This window comes from Myotis davidii, unplaced genomic scaffold (assembly GCF_000327345.1).
Source record: "Myotis davidii unplaced genomic scaffold, ASM32734v1 scaffold732, whole genome shotgun sequence".
Classification (NCBI taxonomy): domain Eukaryota; kingdom Metazoa; phylum Chordata; class Mammalia; order Chiroptera; family Vespertilionidae; genus Myotis; species Myotis davidii.
In genome coordinates, this window is record NW_006284349.1 from 984,094 (window position 1) to 1,001,336 (window position 17,243).

A 17,243-nucleotide genomic window follows, 5' to 3' on the forward strand; every position below is an offset into this window, starting at 1 on the left:
ATATTGATCTCAGAGAGGAAGGGGAGAGGGAGAGAGGGATAGAATTACCAGTGATGAGAGAGAATGATTGATCAGCTGCCTCCTGCATGCCTCACACTGGGAATGGAGCCCAAAACCCGGGCATGTGTCCTGACCGGGAATCGAACCATGGCCTCCTAGTTCATAGGTTGACGCTCAACCATTGAACACCCCCTTTCTTTTTCTTGTGTGGAAGATAATGGGACAACATTGTGCCTGGAGTCCCTATGTGATATCTGGGTTCTGGACCTCTGTTCACCCCTGACTATTTGACCTTGGTCCAGTCACTGCGTCTAGCTTTCCATTTTCATGGTGGGTCTCATACTGCCTGACTGGTCTGAGGCTAGAGAACTCGTGAGTCTCTGTGTCTTTAGCTGGAATGCAAGGAGCTTCCCACGTGTTATTCTCTGCCCCCCCAACCCCCACCCTGTTCCTGATGTGGAGGCAGAGCCAAGGAAAACGTGAATACACAAAAGCCGTGGGCATTAAATATTTGTTCAGTATTGTCCTTGTTATTTTAGGGTTACAAAGACATCTACTAATATTTTTCTCTGATAATTTGTTCTCTAAAGGGGAATAAAAAATAGCTCTAACATTGTGTACATACAATAATTTAATCAAACAAATTGAATTAGAGCAGATAGAATTAGAAAGGACACAGGATGGCCTTGATTCGTTTACCTTCAGGTGGTGGCATCATGCCAACAGCAAATAATGTTATTTGCCCCGCAAGGAGCTTCTGCTGGTGCAGTGACAGGAATAAAGATGACTTCATCCTTGACTCCCCTAGCGCGAGCCCTGCGTTTGGCAAATGAAATCATGCTGTCCCTGTCCTTCGCAAGCATCGGCCCACCAGCTGGTGCTCCTCCTCGAGCAGAGGCTGTGCCAGGGTGGAACCCTACCTTCTGCTGACAGTTCATTCCTTTACACCCTTCAGCAAAGGAGTTGCTGCTAAATTACGGGACGTCCACAGACCTGCTTGGGGCTGTTTCAGTGCTGGGGTTTTGAAAGAAACAACTGGGCCCCAAGGTTGTAGGGTCCGGCCCAGATTTCCTCTGCTCACCAGGGAGCTGCCCAGCGGTCAGCAGGGTCGTTGTTATGCTGTGGTTATGATGTCCCGCCTCGGGAAGAATGTGCAGTGACATGGCTGAGGTGTTGGATTCGGAACTGGATTAGACTAAAGTTACTGTGTCTTGAATTCAAACCAGATGTCCTGGGACAAGCGCTCGGTGCAGCCGTGAGAAAGGCAGGGCGTGACTCTGGAGGTCCACGTGGCTGTGCTGTTGGCTTTCAAATGGGAGGCGATAGGAAAGGACAGAGTCTTCCTTCCGGTCCCCTTTCCCGTCCCTGCCTTTTCACTGAAGCCGCAGCAGCGGGTCACAGTTCAGAGCTAAGGCAGCGTATCTGAGTGAACACTGCCTTCAGAGAAGGTCAGGAATGACGGGCGGCCGTGCGCTCGGACTTGGAGGCTGCCGTCTGAGTAGCTGGAGAGGAGGCTGCCACATCCTTAAAGCTGACTTAGAAAAGTCCGGAAAAGTTTCATTTTAATTGTTATATATGCTCAGTCAGTCTTTGCCTTCATAATTGTATAGCATTAAAGTATTTTTAACCTGTGTTTTTTCACTCAACATTATATCAGGACCTGGAAGTGTTTTCAAGTTGTATCATAGTTGTGTCATAGGGTGGGCTCTATGATATAATTAACTTACTGTCAGGTGTAACCTCTTGTTGGGAATAATGCTGCGATGGGAACTTCCTTCTGATAGCGTTGTCCTTTGCTTCACATTGTTTCTGACGGGCAGGTCTCCAGAAGTGGGGTTATGTTTTAACATTTTCGTTAACTACATACTGTGCCCACTTGCTCTCTACAAGTCAGACTAAGCTCCTCTACCTTTGGCAGTGCAGGAGGGGAGTGGCTTTGTGCAATCTTGTCAGGCTTGCTGTATAAAAGTTATTTTACTGATTTGCTAGGTGAAAATGGCCCTTGCAGTTTTAGTTTTTGCATTTCTTGGACTATCAGACAGGTTGAATTATTTTCATCTATTTGTTTACTAGCTGTCTTTTTTTTCTTTTTTATTACAACACTAGTGGCCCAGTACACAGATTCATGCACATTGAAAGGAAATTCATTAGAAGAAATGTTTTAATATCCCTATTCGCCCTTTCTCTATAATAGAAGTGTCAACCAAATTCACGATCGACAATGACAGATTGAAACACACGTGTGCGATTGGCGCCAGCGAGAGCTTTATATGTATCGCGCATGTGCAGGTCAACGTTTATTTTTAAATTGCCAGTGCATGTCATGTGTACCTGCTGGTCGGTCGGTTTGATGAACCGGTCAGCCACTTAGCCTTTTATATAAGTAGATTATAAGAAGGTGACATGAAGTATGAAATATGAATACTGTATCTTAATTTCCTCATCTTTACTGTGAATCAATAGATACTGTATAAAGTTGAAATATGTAGATAAAAGAATCACCTACTTTCTCGCATCTCTTTCACTGCACATGCGCACACACACATACACTCACACACACACACACACAATATGAGATATTTTAAACTAGAGAGAGACCTCTTGTGAACTATGTGGAAAAAAACCACATTTTTCTTTAAAGTTGAGTGATTACTTTGGTCACACTTTAGTTTCTTCTATCAGTTTTCATTAAAATTAAATGTAATGGGTTAAATTTGAACACACACAGAACACAACCTCAGTTTCTGCAAAATGATTTTTATGTTTCTCTCCTGATAACAGAGATATCTGGACTATCAATCAGTGCTAACTGGTTATTTCTGTGGTAGAATTTTGAGATGATTTTAACTTTTATACTATACTGGATTGTTTTTGCTTTAAAATAGTCAAGGCATTCTTTGACATTAACAACTATCCTCAAAAGCCCATGAAGGATCATTTTTAAAGGTGTCAGAGCTGGACCTCCACATGGAAGTAGTTGGATATATGAGTCTGGAATTCAGAGGGCAAGTCTTCATTAGAGATGATAAATGTGAGAGTTGGCAGCATGTAGCTGATTTTTGAAGCTCAGAGGAATGCATGAAGTCATCTTGAGAGAGACCCAAGGGAGAAGGGACAAGTGCTCAGGTCCCACTGTGTGCATCTCCATCACTGGAGGAGGAAGGGTGGGGGAGGGGCCTGCATTCGAGCCAAAAACACCCATGCTTTTTGAGGTGGGAGGAACACATACCTGTTAGCACTTGCAGACATCGTGAAGCAGCCGGGCAGTTGTGATAAGATGCTGGGATGCAGTGCAAATTCAGGGGTTGCCCACTGGATTTCATTCCAGGACATATTGTCCATTTGGGTGCCTCCTACTTTTCTTTTCCCCAAACCTTGCAAGTTAGAGATCTAGCGGTTGCTTTAACTCCACTTGGAGAATAAGTTCAAGACCTCTGGAATATTTGGGGGTTTGACTAACATCTGGTCTTTAGAGAGCTCCTGACTTCCAGTAGATGCGGTCAGTGTGTTTAGAGAGCACTTGTATGGATTTTTTTAAAATAAGTTTTTATTGATTTCAGAGAGGAAGGAAGAGGGAGAGAGAGAGATAGAAACAATGATGAGAGAGAATCATCGATCGGCTGCCTCCTGCACCTCTTGCCCCCTCCTAGGGATGGAGCCCGTAACCCGGGCATGTGCCCCGACTGGAATCGAACTGTGACCTCCTGGTTCGTAGGTTGAAGCTTAGCCACTGAGAAACACCAGCTGGGCATATAGATTTTTAATGAGCCACAGCTGCTTCTGTTGGATGAGTGCTGTATTTGGCTTGTGAGTTTAAAGAGAGTGGCCTCTGTGTACATCATTGTGACCCACTCAACGTACAGTCCTGTCTCCTGATTAGTAGGGAGTCTTTCCTGCAAGGCTACAAACTTAAGCTTTTAAAGCCTCCTTATCTGTTGACAAGAGGTCAAGTGCGGGAGACTTGATGCTTAGGTTGTTTTTCTCAACTTGCCCCTTAAGAACGGCCAACTGCTGCCCAGCCCACAGGCCTCGCTTTGGGAGCCTGGAGAGTTTGCCTTCCCCGGTTACCGTTAGGCCAGTGCCAGTCACAGCACTTCTCAGCCCGTTCTGAGCCCATCAAGCTCATGTGAGGCTGAAGCTGCATCTGCCAGCCACTGCGTGACCTCGGCCTCTGGTGGGTGATGACTGTTTCTGGCCGTTGCTGGGACCTGCTTCTGTGTCATTCTGCCTCTCTGTCAACATCCTGGCATTCAGAGCCACTCCGGCTCTAATGCTTCTCCTGGCACCAGGCACGCATCAGCGTCCTTCACGCCTCAGCCCCCAGTGCCAGGAGGGCCACACCTGTCCCCAGGTTGCTTGGTTGCCTCCTGTCTCACAGTCGTTTTCTCTGTTTTCCTGATCCTGGCACATCTGCACCAGGGCCTTTGCACAGATGTTTGCAAAAACGTTGAGTTTTCCAGTTGTGCACTGCATTTAGCGATAGGGTTTGAAGGACGTAGACTTGGATGTGGATCTGATTAGTTTTCCGATTTTCTCCCCTTCTAGGTAATACTTACTAATATTCAAAACAGAAGCCCTAAGCCTGGCCCTGCTCCCCACGATCAAGAACTAGGTTTTTTCCTAGAAACAGGACTTCAGAGAGCCCATGTCCTCTATTTCAAAAATGGGTAAGCCTTCTTTATTTTTTCATCAAGGTCCTCAAGAAGAATAGAAAGCCTTGTAACACTGTCTTCAGTTTAGTTAGTATAACAAAACTATTTAAAATATGAACTATAATTGGAATTTTTTTTTTTTAAAAAAAAGAATGAACATAGGCGCTTTTTTCTCTCCTCACCTGGCTCTCTCAGTTTCCCATGAGGTTTGAAGGTGGGAGGAGGGGGTGGGGGGCTCCTGTGTGAGTCTGGGTCACAAGTGTGGAGCCCCAAGCTCAGAGGGGGGTCTGATGGGAGCCGTGCTTCATGCTGCCTTCCCAACAGGGGACCGGGACGGCACAGCCCCCTCCCCGGCTTCGTTAGGGGAAAAGGGAATGAGCTGGAAACCCTGGCACACGGGCCCGTCTTCCTCGGAATGGCTGATCAGTTCAGAGAATCCAACTTGCCAGGTCTCTGACGGTTTTCTTTTTTTAAATATGTCTTTATTGATTTTAGATAGATGAAGGGAGAAGGGAAAAGAGATAGAAATATCAATGAGAGAGAAACATGGATTGCTGACTCCTGCACACCCGCTACCGGGGATCAAGCCCGCAACCGGGCATGTGCCCTGACCAGGAATCGAAACCTGATCACCTGGTTTCTAGGTCCACGCTCAAACACTGAGCCACACTGGCCAGGCTCAGACAGTTTTTATGAAAGTGAGCGTGGCTGTGATGCCACACAAGAACGTTTTCTACCTGAGCTGCCTTTGAAGAGGGTCTGAGAGCCTGACTGTAAGGGAGAGAACTCTCTAATGCACTTGATGTTTGTTTTCTGTGTTGCTCTTATGAGAAATGCCATGATTCTGTTCCACATCTCTTCAGCTGTCCCTTGTTTTGACATTATGCTGCAGGATAGATGTGCATGAAGACCAACAGTAGGTATCGGTTCCTCTGTAGCTCCTGCTGGGCTGTGCATGGAGGCCCAGAGGCCTGTTCCCTTCCTCTAGGACGAGTCCCAGCCTCTGGATACATGAACAATGGAGTTGCTCCCTCTTCATTGTTACGAGCTTCAAACCTTGGGGCGCAGCTCGTGGAAGTGGGATTCCACGTCCTCGTGGCCCAGAGCCACACGCATCCAATTTCCACTGGCCTATTTCCCAGAGCCTGTTAAACTATGGGCACGGCCTGCTGTGCTCCGAGGGCCACTGGCTCAGATTGGCATAGTCCACACCAGACACCCCAAGGTTTGGAATGGCTTGGTGGCTTTGGCACTAAGATATGCTCAAATTGGATCTCATCTGCCATTGATTGAGATCGTCTGAGCGATGGTGCATGCCCTCTAAGCTGAGTTTTGCTGTTTTACTAGTAGATAGAGGGAGGAGGGAGGGAATGTGGAATTTTTTTTCTAGTGGCCTGTTTTTTCTCCATTTTCACAATAAATGGTGGTCATCACAGAGGACCCCCAACCAATACCCTCCTTCCCTCTAACCTGTGAGCTGTGTGGTGGATACGCAATTTCCTGGGGGCTCTCTGGGGGGCTACACCCACCCCTTCCATGGAAAATGCTTTGTGTGAGATTGACAAGGATGGGCAGGGTAACACGTTTTCACCTCCGAAGGCTGTTTGTGGAGGAGGAGCAGCAGGGCCACTGGGCTCTGACCTCCTGCCATGAGACACGGCTGCCCGCTGAGCCCAGCTGAAGAGTAATGAGGATGAGAGGTGTGTTATTTATCACGAGATGATGGGTTACATGCCGGGAATTGCTTACTGGCTCATTTCTCATTTTACCCAAGTTCTAGGGGATTCCCACTGATGTGGCCAAAGTTAAGGGACTGCTCAACTTGGAAGCCTTTGCTTCTCTTTTCTTGTCCTTGCCCTTCTCTCTGGGCTCTGAAGACCTATTGCGATAGCATTGGGCCAGCTACTCCACAGTGTGCCTGTGAGTGCAGTGTTCGGAAGGCTGGGCTGTGCAGCAGTGACGAGGGGTTACTTTGCGGGGAGGTGGAGGTCAAGGCCAGTTTCAGGACCACAGAATATTCACGGAAGGAGAGAAATCTGTGGGAAGTTTTGGTCAAGCCAAGTGCCATCAGGGTTCCTCAGGGCCCAGGGGCCACACCGGGGGGTCACTTGTCAGTGGCCGCCTACAGGCAGCATCCCTGAGAGCAGAGGCAGATGGGGCAGCTTGCTGTCCCTGCGCCCCGGTGCCTCCCCTGGCTCCATCTGCTGATGTGTCTGCTCTGTGCTTGTCTCGCACCTTTTGATTTTCCGCACTTTAAAAACGGGCATCTGGGAGCATGTCATGGACAGGGTCTGACTGATTCCCAGGGATAGGGAAATGCATTAGACAAGAGTTTTGCCATAAGAGACAGAAATGGATAGAGCACATCTGTTTCTTTAAAAATATACTTAAAGATACTCGGTTTTTTGGTTGGCATCCCCGAGGATTTAAGGAGTTGTAGTAATCACTTTTATTCTTTCATAATTTCCCATATTTTTCAAGAGTGAGCACCAAACTAGTGACCTTGAGTCTCCTTCAGAGAGAACCTGACCCCGGACCAGTCCCTAATCCCTAACCCCTCCTAATCCCTCAGGCCCCAGGGATGCTTTTGTGTACCAAGTACTTGGCCCTCATCGTCCTTGCTCCTCATGGTGGCATCTCGTTCATGTCCTTTGCCACCTTTGAGGGCGGCAGTATAAGTAGCATGGCCCCTGTTTTACACACAGTGACCTGGCTGCGGGTTCAGTCCGTTTAGCACTGCACCCCTGCGGTCACTCCGTGCGGAGGGGCTTGGTTGGACCCTCAGACGGTGGCTTTGTCCAGCGCCTGCCTTCTGTGAGGGAGCCCTTGAGCCCTGGAGCGAGACCCGCCCAGGGGATGGTTCCCAGCCTCCGCTGATTGGTGTTTTCTTGCCAACTTTCCCTCATGCCTCATCTCCAAGCCACAGATCACCTGTTTCTCCTTCTTTCCTCTCCTGGTCCCTCTGCTCCCCCTTTTCCTCACCCTCTCTTCCCTTCCTCTCAGCCCCGGACCTCCTTCTGGTTGCTGTCCACCCCAGTGTCCGGGCGGGGCTGACTTGGAACACACTCACATCTGCTTCCAGCTGTGTCTCTTCTCCCTCCGGTGGCAGCGGCAGGCCTATTAAGGATGAAAAAAAAATCCTGCTCAGGCTCTGCAGAGGGTGAAGTCAGAGAGCCGCAGCCTCAGAGGACCAGGACGGCTGCCTCCGAGGGTCTCGCCTTGCCTTGCCCACAGCAGGCACTGGGCTCAGGCAGCAAGGGCCCTGGGGCCAGAGGCCTGGGTTTGGGACCAGCGCTTCTCCTCACCAGGCATCTGTTTCTTTATCTGCGAAATAGGGCTAACCCCACCTACTTCAGGGCTGTGGCGAGGCACAAATAAGAAAACACATGTGGAAACACCGGGGAGGCATCAGGCAAACAGCAAGTGGTCAATGGTCATTTCCCACGTTGGCATTGCCCGCTGACCCTCCAGGGGGACGTGGGGCCAGGTGCCTGGGTTAAGCAGGTCAGGTTGCAGCGGAAGAGGAAGCTCACGAAGCAGGCACCCGTCACTCATTGCATTGCTCAGCCTCTCACTACCAGTGTTCAAGGAGCGGCACTTATTCAGGCGGTTGGTTTAAGCGGGTGCTGCTGACGATGCATAACAGTTAGCTTGGGTAACACCTGATAACAGTATTTCAGAGGGGGCGCTGACCAGACTGACGCAGTAACATTGGATGTTATTTAGGCAGGAAAACGACCTCAGTGTGGGGATCCCCTCAGCCTGAGAAGGAGAAATGCCACACACACACACACACACACACACACACACACACACACACACACCGTGAGTCTTTGCAGCCAGAATTGCCAGAGAAACGTGGGTCTGGGAGGCCACTTACTTCCTGCGAGTCTTGATCTCAGTGTCACTTTCTCGAGGGCCCTGCCGAGCACCCCATGTAAGCCGGTGCCCTCTGTTACCCGCTCTCACTGCACACATTCCTTTCCCAGTACTGACTACGATTTGTAACTCTGTACATTGGTTTACTGGTTCATTATCCGTCTCCTTTACTAGACTATCTCCTCCCTGAGAACCTGGGTTATGCTCCTTAAATTCACCAATGTAGTACCAAGCACAGTTCTTGGCAGGTAGCCACACTCAGTCAATACTTGTTGGACGACTGAGCAAACCTCCTATGTGCCAGGTCCTGTGCTGAGAGGCGTACATACCCTGCAGGGTGTAAGGAGGCCAGTCTGCTTGGAGTGAAGGTTTATATAGAAGTCTGGGGATTTCTTGAGACTTGGTTAGATGGAGAGGGGCCAAGGAGAGGACCGGATTTGGAAATGGGGCTATCAAGGATTTGCCGTTGGATGTGTTATGTTTGAGATGCCTATGAGACGTATAGCTGAGTGGACTTGTTAACTAGGACGATGTATGAGCACAGAGGGAAGGTTGGAGCTTGAGTTATAAATCAGGAGTTTCATCACATTGGACTGGATGAAATCAATAAGGGATAGAGTACAGTGAGGGAAGCAAAGACTGCCCAGGACCCAGCAATAGTTGGATGTTGAATAAAGGGGAGGAACTTGTGGAGGGGCTGCCTGAGGTCAGAGGGACGCCATGAAGGTGTGTCCCCAGAAAGCCTACAGGGGAGGATGTGCCGGGAGAAGAAAGGGACCACGTCTGTGTTGAATGGTGCTGTGATATTAATAAGGGCAAAGACCAGGGCATTGGAGTGGATAACATGGAAGGCGTGTGACCTCGATAGACTTTTGGTGGATGGTTTAAGGGCAGAAGCCAGGTTGGGGAAAGAGAGGAGCAAATGAAGCAGGAGGAAGTGGTGGCATTGTAGGTAAGTCATTTTCAATAAATGTTACTTCCTTGTCCATTTTAATTTCTAAGGTAGAGTTCCTGCTGGAGGGATAGATGGTTAAGGAATAGAGAATTTATCCTCCACGTATGGAGAGGCTAGTGGATCATGAGGCTGGGATATCAGGAAGGGCCCAGAATTGGGTGGTTCATTGGGCAAGAGTCCAGTGCCAGCAGTCATCTGTACCCTTTCAGTTGGCCGTGGCTCATTTTACTTGGTTTTTTTTTTGGCTAGTGGTGACATTCCCACCTGAGCAGTTGACTGAGAGGAAGATGGGGTGATGGAGGATGTGTGGAGAGGGAGAGGGAGGGCCAGGGAAGGAGTCTGTGTAAGGGGACGACTTCCTTTACTGCAGCAGCTCAGGAGGGAAGCTCATTGAGCAAGCTGAGCCTTGCAACTGGCCAGCCAGGGCCACTGTGGTGAGGCCACATGTCACCCAGGCAGTCATGCGTCCGGAAGACGTTGATCAGTGTAGCTTACTGTGCTAAGCACTTCACATTTCCCTGCTCAGGGAAATGTTTGTAATAGCTGAAAACCCAGGAGCTCCAATGTATGAGAGCACATTTGTTTTAGTTGCTGCCCTTTATAGATGAGGAATTGGGTCCAGAGGAATCAATGACATTCAATAGTCATTCGGTAATTTTTTAAAAAAATCTCTATTCCCTTGTGCTTTTAAAAAAATGAACAGTAGCTATTTATTCCCTTTAAAAATGTTTTTATTGATTTTAGAGAGAGGAAGGGGGAGGGAGCGAGAGAGAAACATCAATGATGAGAGAGAATCATTGATTGGCTGCTCCTTACATGCCCCCTACTGGGGATCGAGCCTGCAACCCAGGCGTATACGCTACTGCCAATCAAACCATGACCTCCTAGTTCATGCATTGACACTCAAACCACAGAGCCACACCAGCCGGGCTCATTCAATAAAGTTTTATCAAGAATCTCACTAGTTACACTGTTCTAAGTGGACAAGTCAGACAGTCCCTGCCCTTATGGGGTTGACATCTTGGCTGGGGATATAGTCAATAAACAAGGCAATATGGTTTACTCAGGGCCACACCACTGGTGGGTGCAGAGCTGGGACCTGCACATCTGCTGACACCAAGGTCAAGTTCTAACCACCCAGACCACGTTGCCCACACTCAGTACTCTCTTCTTAAAAATGGAGTACTGAGTAGCATGGCTCCAAGGAGTGCATTCCACTTAGAGAATAAGGACTTTTAAAAGCCAGTCCAGATGTAATTATTTATGTCAGAAAAAGTGTCAGCCAATTTTCTCTGGTTTGTTTAAATGTATATTGGTCTGGCTCATCCCTTAATGCCACCAGAACTTGAGTATGGAAACAAAGGAATCTTTGTCAGTGTTAATTCTGGATCTCCAAGACCACTTCCGGGATGAACCATGGGGGCCAGGTAATAGCTTACAGGGCACTTCGTAAGTGCCAGCACGTAGTGAGGGTTCAGAGTCCTGTGCCACCTGGAAGTGCTGTCAGTGTTCAGGAAGGCGGGTGGCTCCATGATGGTCTGTCCTTGGCTTCAGCAGAAGCACGGGGAGGTCATTCTAGGCTCCCCAAGTGTAGGGGCGGGATGGGCGGGGCGGGCATCTGTGTAGTCCATTGTGTGCTCCCTCCCGGAAGTTCAGTTTCCTTTAGCAAATAGTTGACCCCCTTTATCCACTCTGGTGCCCCCAGGGTCATTTTTTAACATAAGCAATGTTGCCTAGTAACATAATTGACATTATATCTTTATTAGGTTTCCAGGGAAACAGAATTGGAAAGTTAACCTAAGGTCAAATTCTCAAGCAGAAGAGGAAAGGAACTTGTTAACCCTTTGTCCTCATTGTATTTTTTCCTGATATAACTTCTTTACTGTCTGTCTCCAATCACTGGAATATAAGTTCCACTGGGGTAGAACTTTGTTTTATTTGGGGAGGGATCTGTATCTAGCGCAGTGTCTGGCGTACAGTTGGACATGAATGAATGAATGAACAAACAAACGAACGCATTTTCAGCTGAGATGGCTGTGGCTCACAGATGCCTAGCAGTGTGTTTTCTTTAAGCGTAGTTAATGCAACATGCATGTATTGAAAGCTAGATATGCTTATTGAACTCTGTGCTAGGTCCTGGGATGTAAGGATGCACAGAACCACCTGGACTGCTTCATGGGGCCTGCTGCTCTGGTTGCTGCTTCTTGGTGGGAAAGAGGGAGAATGTCACCACCAACCAGCTAGGTCTTCTTGCATATGACGTCCTTGTGTGAAAAGAGAGGGTGTCAAATGATTTCCTTGATCTCAGGAACAAATAGCTTTTCTGGGTCATAGGGACCTCTGTTTTGTGCCCTGTCTCTGGGATTGGGGGGAGGGGGGATTTACAGTGATGGCGGCTTTATTGTAAGAAACTCCTTACGCAGGGCCTGGCAGACTTGTTCATTTCTAGAAGCCCCTGGCTTGGCAGCATTTTGTGCTGTAGGCCTCCTTACTTCAGCGTACCACATGCACATCTGGATGGAATTCCGGAGTTCCCACCACAGGAAAGAGAATTATTGTCTTCTGTGGGTTAGTTGTTTCAGATCATTTGCTCCCAGGGCCTCCCAGGCCCACATTTTAAAAAGAATATGTGACTCTTGGAGTTGAACCCTTCACGGGCTGAATGAAATTGCACAGAGAAGCACAGGAGAGTGTTTTGGCGTGGTCTCTAGGCAGCCCCTCAGGGGCAGGCGTTGAGATGATACGTGTGTGGGGGGAAAGAGGAATTCACATCCTGTCTGGACAGAAGGAAGCCAGGCTCACCCTCGCTGACTGTTGGGAGCTTTCTGGGTAATTTGGTGATGTCTGTGCTGCAGAGCAGGCCGTGCTGCTGCTGCCCGGGAGCGAGTGTGGGGAAGCACGGAGCGTCCTTATTCTGGCTCATGGTTAACCTCCTTCTTCCCTCCCCTGGTTTAGGTGTCAAATGCATTAATGTTTTACATGAGAGAAGGTGGGGGTGGAGGCCCCAGCTTTTTTTTACTTTCTACCTATTTCTTTTTAAATTGTTTTTCTCTCCTTCTTTCCTCTTCTTTTTTTCTTTTTTGCAGAGGTATTTTTAGTCAACTCTTAGAGAGATTGAGCTACAGCCCAGAAAACGACTGAGACATCTTTGGAGAATTTCTTACTTATTTTATTTTAGGAAACACCAGAACCTTCTATTGATAATGAGAGGGGCCATACATATTCTTACAAATACCTGCCTTTGTATTTGAGTAGCAATGTCTGCCATTGATCTATACACCAATAAGGAAATCTGTGATAAAAATGTATACTCTCATATCAAAGTCCTGCATTAAATTACAAGATTTAAAAAAATTAATGAATTTCTTTTTTCAATTGATGTTTGGATTTTCCACCTTCTCTACTTTAGGTTTGAATTTTGACTTCTTATTCACAAGTGGCTTTGGTGCTAATTCTCTAGGCCCAGCACCAACACACTGTAGCTCTCTTCGGCTGCTTGCTCTGCGTCCTCGCTCTGCGTCCTCGCTCTGCGTCCTTGCTCTGCGTCCTGGCTCTGCTGGCAGGCGCTGGGTTGGTGGGCGTGGTAGCTGGTTCTCCTTAGAATCTGGCAGAAGAGCATCCGAAGCAGCCATCTCTGCCTGTTGTAAACAAGTCACTAAAATATCACGATGAATCCAATGCTGTGTTTCTTCCAAAAAATACCCAGAAAAACATTAGCCAGACTTGGTAAAATCTCTGAAAACAGATTTTTTTTTTCCAAAAAAGATGCAGTTTTATTGCTTTCCAAGTACATTTTGAGCTAGTTAAGAAGGAAAACAATTGCCTACTCAGTTCCACGAATGTTCGTTGAGAGTCTGCTAGGGGACAGTCACTAGGGTGTGCTCTGGAGGCACGAGATGAATACCAATGTTCTTTGAGTTCGTGGGGAAGACAAGAACGCCAACAGTCCGTGTAACACCTGGTGAAAAGCACCAGCGTGAGGGATGGGAGGGAGAAGAAGGAGGGGAGGAAGGAGGAAAAAGCTGCTTGTCTGGGTGAGTTCAAGTTTTTTAGAATTGACATTTGAACTTGGTCTTTGCGGGAGGGGTAAGATTTCCCCTTGTTAGGGAGGATTAGGGGACAGGAGGTAGTCATGGTTGAATGCTAGGTCTCCCCGACCAGATACACTTTATAAGCTCTTGAGAGCAGCGTAGTCTAGTGGTCCAAGAGCGCTGGCTCTGGATCCAGCTGCCTGGGTTTGAATTTTCCCTCTTGCATTTACTGTGACATTGGCCAGTTATTTAATCTCTCTGTGTTTCAGTTTTCTCACTTGTAAACTTGGGATAAGAATAGAACCTACTTCATAGTGTTGTTAGTGGATTAAGTGACTTAGTAATTATAGTGTGTTTGGACAGTGTCTGGCACATAGTAAGCATTATACATGGGCTCGACAAGTAAGTGAAGGGTTTGTCAGCTCCCTGGTGGGAAGGTAAGAATTGGCAACTGAAATCTGGGAAGATGATAACAGCAGTGGTGGCATTTGAATCTCCTCATATATCCACATAAAAAAGACACAGTAACCAGATAGGAAAACCAAAACCCATGAACAACATTTACAACAAAACTAGATGACAGGGTATACTCATGAATCCCTAAGGACAGGCTGATGGGGACAAATTACCAACAGCTCCAGGCTAGCATGTAATTTGCATTTGTGTGGGTGAGAGCAGAAGGAAGCGATGATGGGACATCTGATGGACCAGAGAACAGGAGACCCTAAAATAGCCAACAAGTATTTATTGGAAAGCGCCTCTAGCCAATTTGAGATTAGCAGCTGAAAATGGGAAGTAAGGTCTGTGGGGCGGGACCAGCCTGGCCCTTCTGACCCAGTAGGGCTCTTTCTGGGACTGGGCCCCACAGTGAGGGGAAACTGCTGAGAGTGGAATGAAAATTGACCAAGAAGAGACAAAAGAAGGAAAAGGTAGACGTAAAAATGGGGGAAGGGGCAATAGCCAGGAATTATCAGAAAACAAGCTGATATATATTTTAGCAGCTTTATTCAGGTATACTTTCTATAGCACAAATGTTATAAAGATACAGTTTGTTTTTTAATATATATATATATACTAGGGGCTTGGTGCACGAAATTCATGCACTGGGTGTGTGTGGGGGGGTGTCCCTCAGCCCAGCCTGCCCCCTCTCACATACTGGGAGCCCTCAGGCGTTGACCCCATCACCCTCCAATCGCAGGATCGGCCCCTTGCCCAGGCCTGATGCCTCTGACAGGCATCCGCCTTTGCCCTGCCCCCCAGGTCTTAGCTCCGCCCTGGGTTTCCGATCACTGTCAGTGGCAGGGGGCTTCTTCCTGCTTTCCCTTTCACCTCCCTGCATTGTGCCTACATATGCAAATTAACCGCCATCTTGTTGGCTGTTAACTGCCATTCTTAGTTGGCAGTTAATTTGCATATAGCCCTGATTAGCCAATGAAAAGGGTAGCTCGTACGCCAATTACCATTTTTCTCTTTTATTAGTATAGGATTGATTTCAGAGAGGAAGGGAGAGGGAGAGAGAGATAGAAACATCAATGATGAGAGAGAATCATTGATTGGCTGCCTCCTCCACGCCCCCTACAGGACATTGAACCCACATCCTGTGCATGTGCTCTGACTGGGAATAGAACCATGACCTCTGGGTTCACAGGTTGATGCACAGCCACTGAGCCACACCAGCTGGGCTACAGTTTAATAGTTTTAAATAAATTTATACAACAGTGCAATCATGTACAATTCAGCTTTACAACATTTCCATCATCCTAAAGAGTTCTTCAAGCCTATTTGCAATCAGTCCCTACTTTCACCCCCAGTGCCAGGCAACCTCTTAGCTATTATTTGTCTCTATAGATTGGCCTTTTCTAAAAATTTTACATAAATGGAATCATAGAATAACTAGTAGTCCTTTATGTCTTTTTTGTGTGTGTCTTTTTCTGGTGTCAGGAGTGGGATCGGAGTCCTTTATGTCTTGCATCTTCAACTTAGTATAATGTTTTTGAGGTTCACCCACATTGTGGCATGTGCCCACAGGCCCCTCCTTTTTGTTAGTTATTCCGTTGTATGGATATACTTTGTTTGTCCATTCACCAATTGATGAGCATTTGGATTGTTTCTACTTTTGGGCTCTTATGAAGAAGGCTGCTATGAACATTTGCATACAAATTTTTCCGCAGACGTATGTTTTCATTTCCCTTGGATAGATTCATAGGAATGGAATGGATGGGTCATCTGATAAGTCCGTGTTTAACTTTTTAAGAAACTGCCAAATGGTTTTCCAAAGTGGCTGTACCACCTTACATTTCCACCAGCAGTATCTGAGAATCCCAGTTTCCTTCCGTTCTCTCCAGCTCTTGGTATTGCCAGCTTTTAACTTAGAGCTAGTCTAGTGGGTTTATAGCTTTAGTTTGCATTTCCCTAATGATTAATGTTGTTCAGCAGCTTTTCCTGTCCCTGTTATCTATTCTTATATCTTCTGTGGTGAAATATCTGTTTGACTATTTTGCCCTGTTTTCATTTGGGTTGTCATTATTAGGATACACATTCTTTATCAGATATAGCATTTGTAAATATTTTCTGCCAGTCTGTGGTTTGTACTCAGTTTTAGTGATGTCATTTAAAGAGGAAAAGATAATTTTAATAAAATTCAATTTTTCAGTTTTTCTATTTATGGGTTATCCTTTTGGTGTCATATCTAAGACATTTTCACCTAATCTAAAACCACAAAGATTTTCTCCCATGTTTTATTTTACAAGTTTTATAGTTTTTACTTTTACATGTAGATCTTTGATCTATTTTGAGTTAATATGCATGTGGTATGGGATAAGGGTCTGAGTTAATTTTTTTTGCATCTGAATATCCATTTGTCTAAGCACCATTTGTTAAAAAGTCTTCTCCTTTCCTATAAAATTGCCTTGACACATTAGTAAAAAATAACTAATTGAACATAAATGTAAGGTTTATTTCTGGAGTCTCTATTTTGTTTCATTGATTTATATGTCTATCCTTAAGCCAATACCACACTGGCTTGAATATATAACTTTATAGCAGGTTTTAAAAATATATAGAGTAAGTCTTCTAACTTCATTCTTTTTCACAATTATTTTGGTTATTTTCAGTCCTAGATACTTTTATATACATTTTAGAATCATCTTGTCTATTTCTACCAAAAAAAAAAAAAAAAGCTGCCAGGATTTTGATAAGGACTGCAGTGAATCTCGAGATGAATTTAGGGAGGATTGCCACATTAACAATAGTGAATTTTCCAATCCAAGGTCTCCATTTATTTAGATAACTAGAGGGTGAGTGACAATGGTCTTTTTTTGGGAGGGGGGTAATTACAAGGGTGTTTACCTTATAATAATTCTCTAAGCAATATATTTGATTTTTTTATGGTTTTCTGTATCTATACTTTATACAATAAAATGATTTAAAAAGAATGGGAGGGGGACATAAAAGGTGGGGTAGAACAGTGCCCAGCAGAGGGCAGGAGGTGTCCCTGCATGGGAATCAAGAGGTCCAGGTCCTAGTCTTGGCTCTGCTACTCACTCACTGAGCTTTGGGCAGATCTCACCCTTCCCCTCTCCGGGACCCAGTTTCCCTCTTTGTCCGTTAGAGGTCATGAAGTCCAGCATGCTTCACTAGGTTGGTTGGAGAACCATCTGGAACAATGGGCTAGAGCAGTGGTCGGCGAACTGCGGCCCCTTGAGTGTGACTCTTCCACAAAATACC

General features: G+C 46.4%; 1 protein-coding gene across 1 annotated transcript in view; it reads left to right on the forward strand.

Annotated features, from left to right (window-relative positions):
- Positions 1 to 17,243, forward strand: part of TTC7B (tetratricopeptide repeat domain 7B) — a gene marked incomplete at its 3' end in the record, with an annotated part of 200,850 nt that overhangs the window by 26,897 nt on the left and 156,710 nt on the right. The window contains exons 5-6 of the mRNA XM_015571299.1: positions 4,546 to 4,667; positions 5,545 to 5,568. Coding sequence (XP_015426785.1) covers positions 4,546 to 4,667; positions 5,545 to 5,568 — 146 coding nt within the window. The remainder of the gene's footprint in view (positions 1 to 4,545; positions 4,668 to 5,544; positions 5,569 to 17,243) is intronic.